Here is a 13,080-nt window from a genome sequence, read left to right on the forward strand (position 1 = left end):
CTGATGGAAATGGTGGAAAGAAAATGCACACAATTACGTTTTTTTTTTTTTTTTTTTGGCTGTGTGATACACACACACATGCACACACATACACTCAGAAACACACACACACACACACACACACACACACATACACACACACACACACTCAGTCATACCTGCAGGTCCTAAAATGAGCAGTAAAGGACCCTAACCCCTCAGCTTCGGGGTGGGGGCTCATCGTGTGTTTGTGGGTGACAGACTGGGTGTCACTCCGTCTTAACCCCCACCACGCGTGACAGGTCTGCCCAGAGGCCTTCTGGGATACGTGTGAGGACTTGGTCAGCACTACATTTACCCCTGACCACAACAGCGGGACACTGAGTTCAACTGCTGTGTGCAGACTGGGAACTAACTCTAGACAAAAGGAGAAGATTCAGCAAATATGTTCTGCAGAATCAGTCTTTTGTCAAAAGAAAAAAAAAGGGTTCCAAAAAAATGAAATAATGAGTCTATCTGCACGGATAGTTCATGGAAACCCATTTCAATTGAGAGTGCACACAGAGAGAGAGAGAGAGAGAAGACACTCCGAGTTCATATGAACTAACCCATTCAAGTAGAGAGAACACACACACACACACACACAAAAGACAATAGTCTGAGTTGATATGAAGCTATTTGAATGGCTCTAGTCGTGCCCACGTCTTATTTGGTGATATCAGTCTAGCAGTATAAACATTTTATGGCCCATTAGCAGTGTAGAGGAGTGAGGGAGATCTTCTCCCTGGGAGCAGGAGAGGAGAGGAGAGGAGAAGAGAGGATAGGAGAGGAGAGGAGAGGAGATGATAAGAGAAGAGAGGAGAAGAGAAGAGAGGAGAGGAGACGTTTGCTCATAAATCACAGTGTCGTTAGATAGCGCCCGCATGTGTGCGAGACGGAGACATACAGTCGGTCATGGGAGGTGCAACAGGCAGGCGAATCTGGCCAAATCGAGTCTGTCTATTTGTGAGTGTGTGTGTGTGTGTGTGTGTGTGTGTGTGTGTGTTAGATTGTCTGTCTACAGCTGTGTGTGTCTGTGTGTTGGTGTCTGCCTGTGGCTGTGCATCTGTGTGTGTGTGTGTGTGTCTCTGTGTGTGTGTGTTTTTTTCTCGGAATCAGTAGGTGCAGTGGGTGAATTGAATTTGAAAAGAGAAATTACAGTAATCAGAGATTGATTGGATTGGCAGAGGCTCCCACTGCAAGACTGCCTCCCCAGACAGTTTAATGCCTTGGCCCATTCGGTCAAATCGCAATCGATAGCCACACGCATACACACACACACACACACACACACACACACACACACACACACACACAGAGTTATACACACACATACACACATACACAGATATACACACATATGCATACTGTAAACACACACACACTCTCACACACACACACACACACACACACACACACTCTCTCCAGCCTCACTGCACCCTAGCCCCTCCTGCTCCGCCCTTTTGAGGCTTGGAGCGGTGGTAGGCCGCAATAAAAATAATTGAAAACAATCCGCCCAGAGCAGTGTTCGTGACCTGTGTGAAATGCATCATGATATTTCTACTTGATTTATTTGTTTGTTTATTTATTTTGCATGCCCGCCCGCTCGCTCTCAGAAGGGGCCTTGGTGAGTCTGAAATAGGTTGAGGAATGACACCTGCACAAGCTTGTCACTCGTCACATCATGAATGTGACCTGTGTAAAATCTGTCATGTTTTGTCTAATGGTTTTTTTCTTTTTTATATATTTTTTTTTATTAGTTTTGTTTTTTAGTTTGTTTAACATACTTGTGTGGATGGAAATAAAGAGCTTCTAGGTTCTTTGGCTCTCAATAAGACAATACAGTGTGTCTCCATTGCTTGTGCACTCCTGCGTGTGTGTGTGTGTGTGTGTGTGTGTGTGTGTGTGTGTGTGTGTGTGTGTGTGTGTGTGTGTGTGTGTGTGTGTGTGTGTGTGTGTGTGTGTGTGTGTGTGTGCACTAATGTCCTCTAATCCGCACTGTATAGTGGGAGGAGGAGAGTGAGGAGGATACCCTGTGTGAGCACACTAAACTGTGCCGGCAGCCATTTTCATTAATACATCCAGCGCTGTAAGTGCATTAGTCATAGCTCAGTGACACATCACTCCCCTCTGCTTGCCCTCCCCCCTCTCTCTCTCTCTCTCTCTCTCTCTCTCTCTCTCTCTCTCTCTCTCTCTCTCTCTCTCTCTCCCTCTCTCTCTCTCTCTCTCTAACTCTACCTGACTCTTTCTTCTTTCTTCACTTCCCCTCATTTTCTGTGCCAGCTGTCTTCCTCTCCTCCCCCCTTCCGCTCATTCTGCCTCTCTCTCTCTCTCTATCTCTCCCTCTCTTTCACTTTTCTTTCTCTGACTCCTTTATGTATCCACTCACCCTTGTCCTCCTGGTCACTCTTTGTTTTCCCCTTACCAGCCATTCTTTTCTCTTTCTTTATGCTTTCTCTCCTCTTACTCCTCCTTTCATTGTCCCTGTGTGTTCCCCTTATCTCCCCGGGCTGAGTGTGTGTGTGTGAGAGTGTGTGTGTGTGTGTGTGTGTGTGTGTGTGTGTGTGTGTGTGTGTGTGTGTGTGTGTGTGCTCTTGTGTTTTCCACTGCTGTAATCCCACCTTTGGCCCGGTCTACTCACAGAGCTGCCTCTGCCGAGGCCTCCGTCCAGCTACTCCTACTGCTGCAGCCGCTCCACCCGCTCTCTCCCGCCCTCTTTCTGCCCTCCTCTCTTTTCTCTCCTCTCTTTTCTCTCCTCTCTTTTCTCTCCTCTCTTCTCATCTCCTCTCTTTTCTCTCCTCTCTTTTCTCTCCTCTCTTCTCATCTCCTCTCTTTTCTCTCCTCTCTTTTCTCTCCTCTCTTTTCTCTCCTCTTTTTTCTCTCCTCTCTTCTCATCTCCTCTCTTTTCTCTCCTCTCTTCTCATCTCCTCTTTTTTCTTTTCCTCTCCCCCGTCGCCTTTCTCTTCTTTCCTCTCCTCCCCCCTTCCTCTCTTCCCATCTCTTTACTTCTCATCTTTTGGTTTCTTTTTTTCCCTCTTTTTTTTCCTTCTTTTCATCTCCTCGTTTTCTCTTCTCTTCTCTTTTGTCACTTCCTCTTCCCTCTCTCTTTCCTTCTCTTTCCCCTTCTCCTTTCCTCTTTTCTCTCCTCCTCTCCAAACTCTTCTCACCCGTGCCACCTCCCCAGCCCCTCAGCCCCAGCAGATGGCTGACGCTCGCTGCCTCTCCTAATGAGGCCCGACAAAAGAGGAGAGAAACAGAGAGAGAGAGAGAAGGAGAGATGGAGGGAGAGAGAGAAAGAGCGAGGAAGAGAGAGTGAGAGAGAGAAAGAGAGAGAGGGGGGAGAGAAAGACAGAGGGAGAGAGAAAGAGTGAGGGGGAGAGAGAGCGATGAAGAGATAGAAGGGGGAGAGAGAGAGAGAAGAGTGAGGGAGCCCTCCCTCCTCCTGCACCTCCACTCTCCTCCTCCTCCTGCGCTGGCTAAGCAGATTAATTAGCGGCTCTTTCCCTTATCGGCGGGGAAAGCACTCTCACAGAGTCCCCAGGGACCAGCGTGCCAGGGAGCCTCACTCCCACCGACGTCTGCCCCCCCTCACTATTCACTGCTTTTTGTGTCTGTGTGTGTGTGTGTGTGTGTGTGTCCATATTCATGTTGGTGTGTTTGTGTGTGTGTGTGTCCATATTTGTGTTGGTGTGAGGGTGTGTGTGTGTGTGATATCCTCTAAGTGTAATAAATCTGTTTAAATGTACATGGGCTTCTGTTTTCAGTGTGGTTTGGCCACACTACCACAAAAGCTTTCTGCCTGAGTAGCTACATTTTTTTCTTTTCCTCTCTCTTTCTTCTCTCTCTCTTCTCTTTTTCTCTTTCCCTTCTTCCACCCCAGTCTCTGTTGTGGGCTCTGTAATCTGTGAGAGAATAAAGGGGACTATATGAAGCCTTCATGCCTGTCAGAACGAATTGTATGTGGGTGTCGCCTCCTTCTGCTGGTGCCCATTATGGGGTCACCCCGAGTCTTTAGGATGCAACCACCAGCGACAAAGACTTTTGTTAACATGACAGAACGAGGGATGCTGCTTGCTCAGTGGCGCAATGTAGCCACAGCTAGCATAGACACAATTAGACACACACACACACACACTTGAACACTACCACACTGGACATGTGGACCCAGTTATACACACTTTAACACACACAATATCACACAGGATACAAGTACACAATTACTCTCACACACACACTACTACACACTATGCACTCATATACTGACACACACACACACAAATATACACACATATCCACAAACACACACACATTCACACAAACACATAAATACAGGCACACATTTACACACACACGCACACACTACTCACATTCACGCAAACACATATACAGGCACACATTTACACACACTCACACATACTGTTAACACACTCATACACACAAGTACACACACTCTCACACACACACAGACATACACACACATTTCCACGCTTTGCAATGTTTTGCAGAAACACACACACACGCGCACACACAGCTGATCAAGGTCATTTTCATCATAAAGTTTTGCAGAGCTTCTCCCACCGTTTCCCCTAAGACTAATTAACTTTTTTTTTGCTACAAAGCTCTTTAAAAAATTAGCCTTAAATAGTGGTGCTGTTTGATGTTAAAAGCCGATTGCTGCAGAATTGAAGCTGAGCGGTTCAGCAGTGCCAGGGGGCTCCTCTGCGGCCTCTGGCTCCATCGCTGCCTCCGTGTCGGCCTCTCTGGGTACGTGTGGGCCCTTAGACTAGGTGGGTTAAACGGGCTTAGGAATCTGCCAACAGGGGATGGGCTGGATTTGGAGGAAGAGATGAGTTTGTCACAGTGGTTTTCTAATGTGTCTTTTTTTAATACATGAAAGGGTGTTTTTTTGTTAGTTTGTGAAAGTCACACATCTGGTGTTGAAGAACTGATCGATAGCAAGTGTTCACACAGTGACACTTCATAAAAGGGCATAGTTTGTTTTGTTGAGATGAACAGTGATTTTACTTTAAAACAAAGAAAGAAGGGGTTTTTGTTACACAGTGGTGCCGAAACGTTAGTCATTTTGGTAAAGACTTCAAGTTTAATCAATGTGTTCCAGTCGTTCTTCTTTGTTTTAAAAGTGTATCGTCCTACCAGTGTGAAGCACCTGTTTGTGCAGTTTCAACTGGATGACATGTGGAATGTCCCACTGTAAGTGGTGTTACTTTATCTGGTTTTCTAAATGGTGTCTATGTCCGCTGCCCAATTGTCAGGGTTGTAACCAGGGTTGTAATTTTGTCTTTCTTCTTATCGTCCTTCTCTCATCCTCTGTTGCTTTCTGTCTTGCAGACTCCGGCCGCTAATCGCCTCATCGTCCAAAAAGAAGCGAACTCTTGAGGTGAGTGCCTTTGTCTTCTTTGTTAAGAACTTTATTAAAGAGGGTCGATTCACTTCAGCTTCCTTTCACAACAGGAAGAGATCGTCAATGTAATTAGGACATATTCATTGTGATTCAATAAGCTGTGTCATATTCATTCACATAAGAACATGCATACATCAATAGCATCTGTGTGACTTTAGCACTTTTTTAGCATTGTTTGTGTCTTAAAAGGAAGAGAATGAATACACTCAGCAGCATATAAAACGGTTAAAAAAATACATAATATTACATTTGGCTCTGCTTCTCAGTGTCCAGGCATTGTTCTCTTACCTCCTTCTCCTACAGTTTTACACTTCATGTTGCAGCAGTTTGACATGTTCAGCACTTTTCTGTACCGAGGACAGCGGATAACTATTTGTATAGTGAATTGGCTGGAGTATACTGTCTGTGGTTAGAACCACGTCACTGACAGCCTGGCAGATGAGAACATTATGGAACAGTTTATACACTGCTGAGAGCAAATGACCACTTTAGTTGTAAAACACTAGATTGGATTTTGAAACTGTTTTAGCCAAAAGCCCCATGTAATTGACCCTTTATGTAAATAAGGAGAGAGAGAGTGATTGAGAATGAAAGAGTGAAATGGAAGAATAGTGTAAATGAATGAGGGACAGAGAGGGAGAGTTAACATCTCTTATCTGGCTTGGCAAGGGTGAACTGGGTCAACTGTGTTGTTGCTAAGCAACCCTCTCGCCCAGTCCTGTTTGCTAAAATGGCTCTGGTCTGTTGTCGTTGTTGGCAGGACTGGGCGCGCTCAGTTCTTACGTAATAATGTCCTTATTCCCACACGGGATGCAAATAAGCTGTGTTCAGTGGAGCTCTGTCCGTGGTGAGAGCTGTTGGCCCACTACCCCATCAGAAGCCATCAAAATGTCCGAGCATCTCTGTCAGAGCAATGGGATCTCTAGGATAGATGTGGGATAATAGAGGTTAAGGTGGGAGTGTGGGAGGGGGTGCACTTGTTGATGTGACCTTTCACCCTCATTTTATCAATTCTGCTGTCTCGGATTCTCGGAAAAAGGAGCCAGGCGGAATAATCTGGAAAACTGTCCAGGTTTGATTGGACATGACGCTAAACAGAGGTCAGCTCTGCAGTCCTCATTCCACTCTTTAGTTCTACTGTCTGTTCATATTATTCCCCCCCGCACACACACACACACACACACACACACACACACACTTTACCACTCACATAACGCAGTGTGCAAGCCTGGTAATTACTCTCCATTTCGCTCGGTCCGAGTGTCGTCCGTGCACAATCCCTGTGATTGCTGCTGCGCTGCACCGAGCATACGCAGGGGGCTTAGCCTGCCTGCAGGCCCCCCAGGAGAGACGGGGCCTGCAGGTCAGCTGTGGCAGGGAGGGGGGGGGGGGGGTGTATTTGGCTGCACTTCTCAATCCTAGACCTCTGGGTGTCGGAAGCCTGCTGGTCGCCCCACCGGGACAACCTGGAGATCAAATTTGTGGCAGACTGGTGTCTAGGGTGGAAGTGGGGGTGAGGAGAGACAGGGCTATAATTAGAGCTGAGATTTTTTAATTATTTCATATTTTTTCCCCTATCTTTTTGTCTTCAGCGTTTTTCCTCTACTGCATGTGGTAATTAATTAGGCCTCGGTCTCCTCTGGGCGCTGCTCCCCCCCCCCTGATGCCTGCTGGGATATGCAGTCCTGCTGTTACTGCTGTCAGACCCTTTTTATTTCTTTATTTCACTCTCTTTCTCCCTCTCTCTCTCTATCTCTCTCTTTTAGTCTGTTTTATCTCTTCACTCGATCTGTCGTTTTCTAACTCTCCTCTGTCTCTTTGTCTGTTTGTCTCTGGCTTTCTCATTCTCCTCATCTCTTTTTTCCTCACCCCTTCTCTCATTAAAAGCCCTTTGTCTTCGCTCTAATCACCCCGGAAACCGCATAATATTATTGTCTGTATGAGAGAGGAAAACTATATGAAATAGAGGAAATGAAACTCAATACTCTTTTCTATCCTTCCTGTCTTCTACCCTTCCTTTCCCTCTTCTACCCTTCCTATCCGTCTTTCTCTCCCCCATTATTCCTTCTATCTCTTCTTCTCTCTCAGCCTCTCACTAAAAGCTGTGGGTCTAAAACCCTCTCTATATTCCACTCTTTGTTTTTCTCTCTTTCTCTCTGTCACTCTGTTTTTCTCTCTCATACGTATTTCCCTCTCTCTCTCTCTCTCTCTCTCTCTCTTTCCCCCTCTCTCTCTTTCTCTCTCTTTCCCTCTCTCTCTCATTATCATAGAATTAGAGGAAACGGGAGTGACGTACAATGATGAATTGAGAGTGATTTTGGGTAATCATAGGCATTTACTCCAGCAAGTCGTGGAAATCATATTTGGTTATTTGCGTTAGTGATTGGCAGCCATAGTTACCGAGTCTGCCTGCTTTCCAAAATGTCAACATGAAGACCGGCGGAGGCTGATTGGTGGTGGGCCAGAACGTGGAGTTCCACAGCATGCAGGAGGGCATGTTATGTTCCTTGTGCGAGTGTTCTAGCACACACCAAGGCACTGGCCTCTTGTGGAGCTCTGTGCTCTCTTGGGTTCTCCTCTAGTTATGGAGCTCCAGTCAAGCATAGAAGGAGTACCAAGTATTTCTCAACTCATGCCCGGCCCCAGCTCGAAAGAGGACAAGCATTAGGTAACAGGAAACAACAGGACCACTAATCGCAAGCCACAGGAGCTAGAGGCTACAATAAAATGGTAGAGAGACCTCTCACCGACGTCTGGCCCCCCTCACTATTCACAGCCTTTGTGTGTGTGTGTGTGTGTGTGTGTGTGTGTGTGTGTGTGTGTGTGTGTGTGTGTGTGTGTGTTAATGTCCTTTTCATTCTCTCATTATTTCAGACGGTCACCAGTCCTCTGCCGTCACCACCGGCGGCCACCTTGCAGGAGACGCACATTCCGACCCTGCCCTCACCCCCGCAGGTCCTGGAGAGCGGACCCGTGGCGCCCGATGAGCCGGACGAGGAAGAGGAGGATGAGGAGGAAGCAGAGGAGCCCTGCGTGAGCGCAATCCAGCTGATGGGAGGGGGCGGTAAGAACTGGGGATCACTGCCCAATCTATAATCTTATCTATAATCTATAATCTAAATCTATAATTTTTTAAAGTACATTATGGGGGCTTTTTTGCCTTTATTTGGATAGGATAGCAATGAGTGATAGGAAGCAAGAGAGAAAGATAAGTCTCTTGGTGTTTTAAGCCCCCAACATTGTCTTCCAGGCAGCGCTTAGGGTTAGACTAGGGTTAGGGTTAAGGTTAGGTGCCTTGAAGTCGACGGTTGCAGCACTGCCTTGAAGTCGACGGTGGGGGCTTAAAACACCATCGAGCGAAAGATAATAATGAGTGAGGAAATGACCGCAGGTGAAAATCAAACTCAGGTCCTCATGGGCACTTTGACCTGTATGAGGGATGCTTCCACTTACGTGACGTAAATATTTGGTTGTTTATGCAATCCTCTGGTGTCACATTACATCTGAATGTTCTGTCACATTACATGTCACAGAACATTCAGATTCCCTTTGACATTTTATTTGTGAAAACAGGGAAAGTTAACTTTTCCATAGTTACCTTATTTCCAGTTGACCTTGTTAACCTTTTGTTTGATTTTCCATCATGGCATGGCCATTAAATAAATGGGTGTAACGTGCATTCATCCTCTGATTACAGTGTTTAGTGGTATCCATGGTGATTAGCATCAGGTTCCACAGCGATGTAGGAAGGTGTGAGCATCTGAAAGCAGTGGTCTGCTCTACACTTTTCTTTTGGTGCTATCCTTTATTACATTATTACAGTGCATGAAAATGCATTGTTCTGTTATCCGAAGTATTCTTCTTCTTATTATTCTTCCCACCAAATTTCTGCATCTAATTCAGCTTTAACCATTTAACGTAGAAACTTCGTTCAAGCTTTGTAACGTAGGTCTTGAAAAGGACACGTGGGGAATGTATTTTTCACTTTTGTAAACTTTATACTTTTTGAGATATTAATAAAAAACAAGCTTATTTTTCCCCATAGACTTTGGCAAGCTTGGCAAAAGCCTCCCAATGAAATTTGTTTCCATAGCGGTATGGAGATGGCTCCATCTACAAAACCTAGTCCACCACAACAGTGAGCAAAAAGCATGGCCAGCTGTGAAGCTAGATTAGTGGTTGACCTTTCTAAAAGTTAAAAGGTTAGCAGCTTCAATCAGATTTGTCGAGATGAGGGGAAAAGGGCAGTGAGGTACATATAGAGTTGTTGAATTCAAGGAAACAGTGGAAAGAATCTCCAATCAGGTTTAGTCCAAGTGCAGGGTGCAGATAGGCTAGCAATGTATTCACATTTGTTTGAGTTTGTATGTGACTGATTCTAGCTTAGCTTAGCTTAGCAACTACCTCCCAGTGTAGGAGGCTGAGAAGACAGTTGCTGAGAAAGCTTCATTCATAAAACCTAGCACACCATAGCAAAGATAGCCCTGTCCACAGAACTCCACTGTAGTGCCACCTGACACATCCTGTTCTCTCACTTAACTTCCCAATTACTTGCCCAGCAGCTACCTTCGCCTAACCAAACACACAAACACATGAACTCCGTCCAACTGGGTCTGCAGATGGTGGACCATCACAGACACGATCAATCAATCTATGAAGACAGCTGATCACAGTCACAGTTTCCCACAGTTACAGTCATCTAAGGGAAACTGGGAGAAGGATACGCTGTTTAGTCCCAGTGTAAAACTGAAGATTGTTATTACTGTGAAACAAATGCAAGCAGAAGGCCTTGATCCCTATGGAAAAACAAGCTTATTTTTCCCCATAGACTTTGTATTAGCACTAAGACATCACAATGGACTAATTAACTTGATTTGCACCTGTATCAACTTCCAGCTGCTCACTACTAGGACCCATCAAAGGGCCAGTTAAACTGATTGCACCTGCATCAACTGCTTTCTGCTTAACTAGGCCAACTCTCTCTGTGTCTCTCCATTCTACAAGGATATAAGGCACATTCCATCCAACTTTCTATCCATTCGTCCTCTTCAAACCATTCACTCATCCACCCATTAAACTATACATCAACATCCATTATACAATCTGCCTATCAATATCCATTCAACTTTCTGTCTATCAACATCCATTACACTATCTACATTCAACTTTTAAACTATATACTCTGTCTCAGGCTTTAAGCATACAATCTGGCTCTCTTAAGACTACTATTTCCTCTGCCCACAACTGTTTCAAAATACATGTCCTCACTACAATAATTCACTATTAAATAATTTAACTATTTAAACTACTCAACTATTTAACTGTTCAGCCATTTCAACTGTCAGTTGTTATCAACTATGACTCCTGCCAACTGTTTCCCAATAAAAGTTTGTTTGGCATTTTATGTTAATATACAGTATGTTTATATTTTCATGCACTGGTAATTTCCTCGAAATTACATTTTCTAGTTGTTCTTATTCTCTCTCTCTCTCTCTCTCTCTCTGTTTCCAGAGTATGGCTGTGATGCTGAAGAAGAGGAGGTCTTTTAGCCTCTGTTTTCATATTATACTTTAATGACAAGCTTTTTCTTTAAAAAAAAAAAAAACTGTTGCAGTTGTCCTACTGCTATTAGTTGAGCCTTGTGCTCCACCTCTCTCACTGTACGGCAAAGACAGGGCATATGTCCAGACCACTGTCCATGCCTTTCTCTTTGATAGGCTTTGATGTCCCCAGGCTAGTGGTTTTGGCCTCTCTGTGATTGCACTGCGACTCCGGGTTGGCCAGATGAGATTGGGTACACATACAAATTCTCAGCCTCGAAATGGGTGGACAGAATTGAGAAACCCCATCAACAAAATGGGACCATTCTTCAGATGAAGTGATAACCTTACCACCAGTTTGGAAATGAAAGAACGATTTTCAACAAATTAAAATGCCTGAATTATCTGTGGAGGTAGATTTTGTATTGCACAGTTCAAGGAACAAGCAACAGACACACACACACACACACACATTTAGCTTAGCTTGGCAAAAGCCTCCCAATGAAATCTGTTTCCATAGCGGTATGGAGATGGCTCCATCTACAAAACCTAGTCCACCACAACAGTGAGCAAAAAGCATGGCCAGCTGTGAAGCTAGATTAGTGGTTGACCTTTCTAAAAGTTAAAAGGTTAGCAGCTTCAATCAGATTTGTCGAGATGAGGGGAAAAGGGCAGTGAGGTACATATAGAGTTGTTGAATTCAAGGAAACAGTGGAAAGAATCTCCAATCAGGTTTAGTCCAAGTGCAGGGTGCAGATAGGCTAGCAATGTATTCACATTTGTTTGAGTTTGTATGTGACTGATTCTAGCTTAGCTTAGCTTAGCAACTACCTCCCAGTGTAGGAGGCTGAGAAGACAGTTGCTGAGAAAGCTTCATTCATAAAACCTAGCACACCATAGCAAAGATAGCCCTGTCCACAGAACTCCACTGTAGTGCCACCTGACACATCCTGTTCTCTCACTTAACTTCCCGATTATGCCCAGCAGCTACCTTCGCCTAACCAAACACACAAACACATGAACTCCGTCCAACTGGGTCTGCAGATGGTGGACCATCACAGACACGATCAATCAATCTATGAAGACAGCTGATCACAGTCACAGTTTCCCACAGTTACAGTCATCTAAGGGAAACTGGGAGAAGGATATGCTGTTTAGTCCCAGTGTAAAACTGAAGATTGTTATTACTGTGAAACTAATGCAAGCAGAAGGCCTTGATCCCTATGGAAAAAGTGCAGGCACTTAAGGCTGGCCTGCATGCAGTGCATTTCTGTAATTCTTCACCACAGATTCAGGATTGTTGAAACCATGAGCTGATTTATTTTATCTTTTATCTCCTTTTTACTTTTTTACCCTGTAAATATTTTGTAGACAATGGCGCTGTACTTAAAACAAAATATGAATGTGTTTACCAGCTGTAAATATCACAGAATGTTAATGAAGTTGTGTTTAAAACAGCATAGATCTTGTAATAAGGCTAATCACACTCATTCCACAAAAAAGAGAAATATTTGTACTTTTTATTTATGAGTTTGTGTCATATTTTAGTATTATTGTTTGTATGTTTTCTACTGAACAATTTAATGTTTTGTAGCTATGTAATAAAGAAACCAATGGATGAATTGTGTGGTTAGGAGGACCACTGCACTGGTCACCATCCTGAACACGAGGCATTCCACACGTGTAAATAAACGGGCTTTTCTAAACGTCTCTGACTCCTGAACCCCTCTCCACTCTCTTCATCTCCAGCTCTGTGTGTGTGTACGTGTGTGTGTGTGTGTGTGTGGTAGATACAGGATGTTATTGATATCTTGACAGGAGTCAGCAAAATAGATATGATAGTACCTCTGGAAGCACTGCTGAGAGTGTGTGTGTGTGTGTGTGTGGTTATTTGTGAATATTTGTGAATATGTGTGCGCAGTGCAGACCTGTTCTTGGGTAGAATGAACCTTGTGCCATCATTTGCGGATACACATTACACATTTGCAGACGCACACTACACAGTACATACCATCAAACACAGTGGGATAGCTGGTAATGACAGCCCCATACCAGCATGCATGTCATGGACTTGAACTTCTGAGTTATGTACGTATGTGT

At 44.5% G+C, this 13,080-nt stretch overlaps 1 protein-coding gene across 3 annotated transcripts in view; it reads left to right on the forward strand.

Annotated features, from left to right (window-relative positions):
• brf1b (BRF1 RNA polymerase III transcription initiation factor subunit b) overlaps positions 1-12,686 on the forward strand; it is an 85,223-nt gene extending 72,537 nt beyond the window's left edge. For all 3 annotated transcript variants that reach the window (XM_048249943.1, XM_048249942.1, XM_048249945.1), the window contains exons 17-19: positions 5,368-5,416; positions 8,315-8,504; positions 10,952-12,686. In XM_048249943.1, coding sequence (XP_048105900.1) covers positions 5,368-5,416; positions 8,315-8,504; positions 10,952-10,989 — 277 coding nt within the window. In that variant the 3' untranslated portion in view covers positions 10,990-12,686. The remainder of the gene's footprint in view (positions 1-5,367; positions 5,417-8,314; positions 8,505-10,951) is intronic.
• Positions 12,687-13,080: the final 394 nt, after the last annotated feature.

Source organism: Alosa alosa, chromosome 8 (assembly GCF_017589495.1).
Source record: "Alosa alosa isolate M-15738 ecotype Scorff River chromosome 8, AALO_Geno_1.1, whole genome shotgun sequence".
Taxonomy (NCBI): Eukaryota; Metazoa; Chordata; class Actinopteri; order Clupeiformes; family Clupeidae; genus Alosa; species Alosa alosa.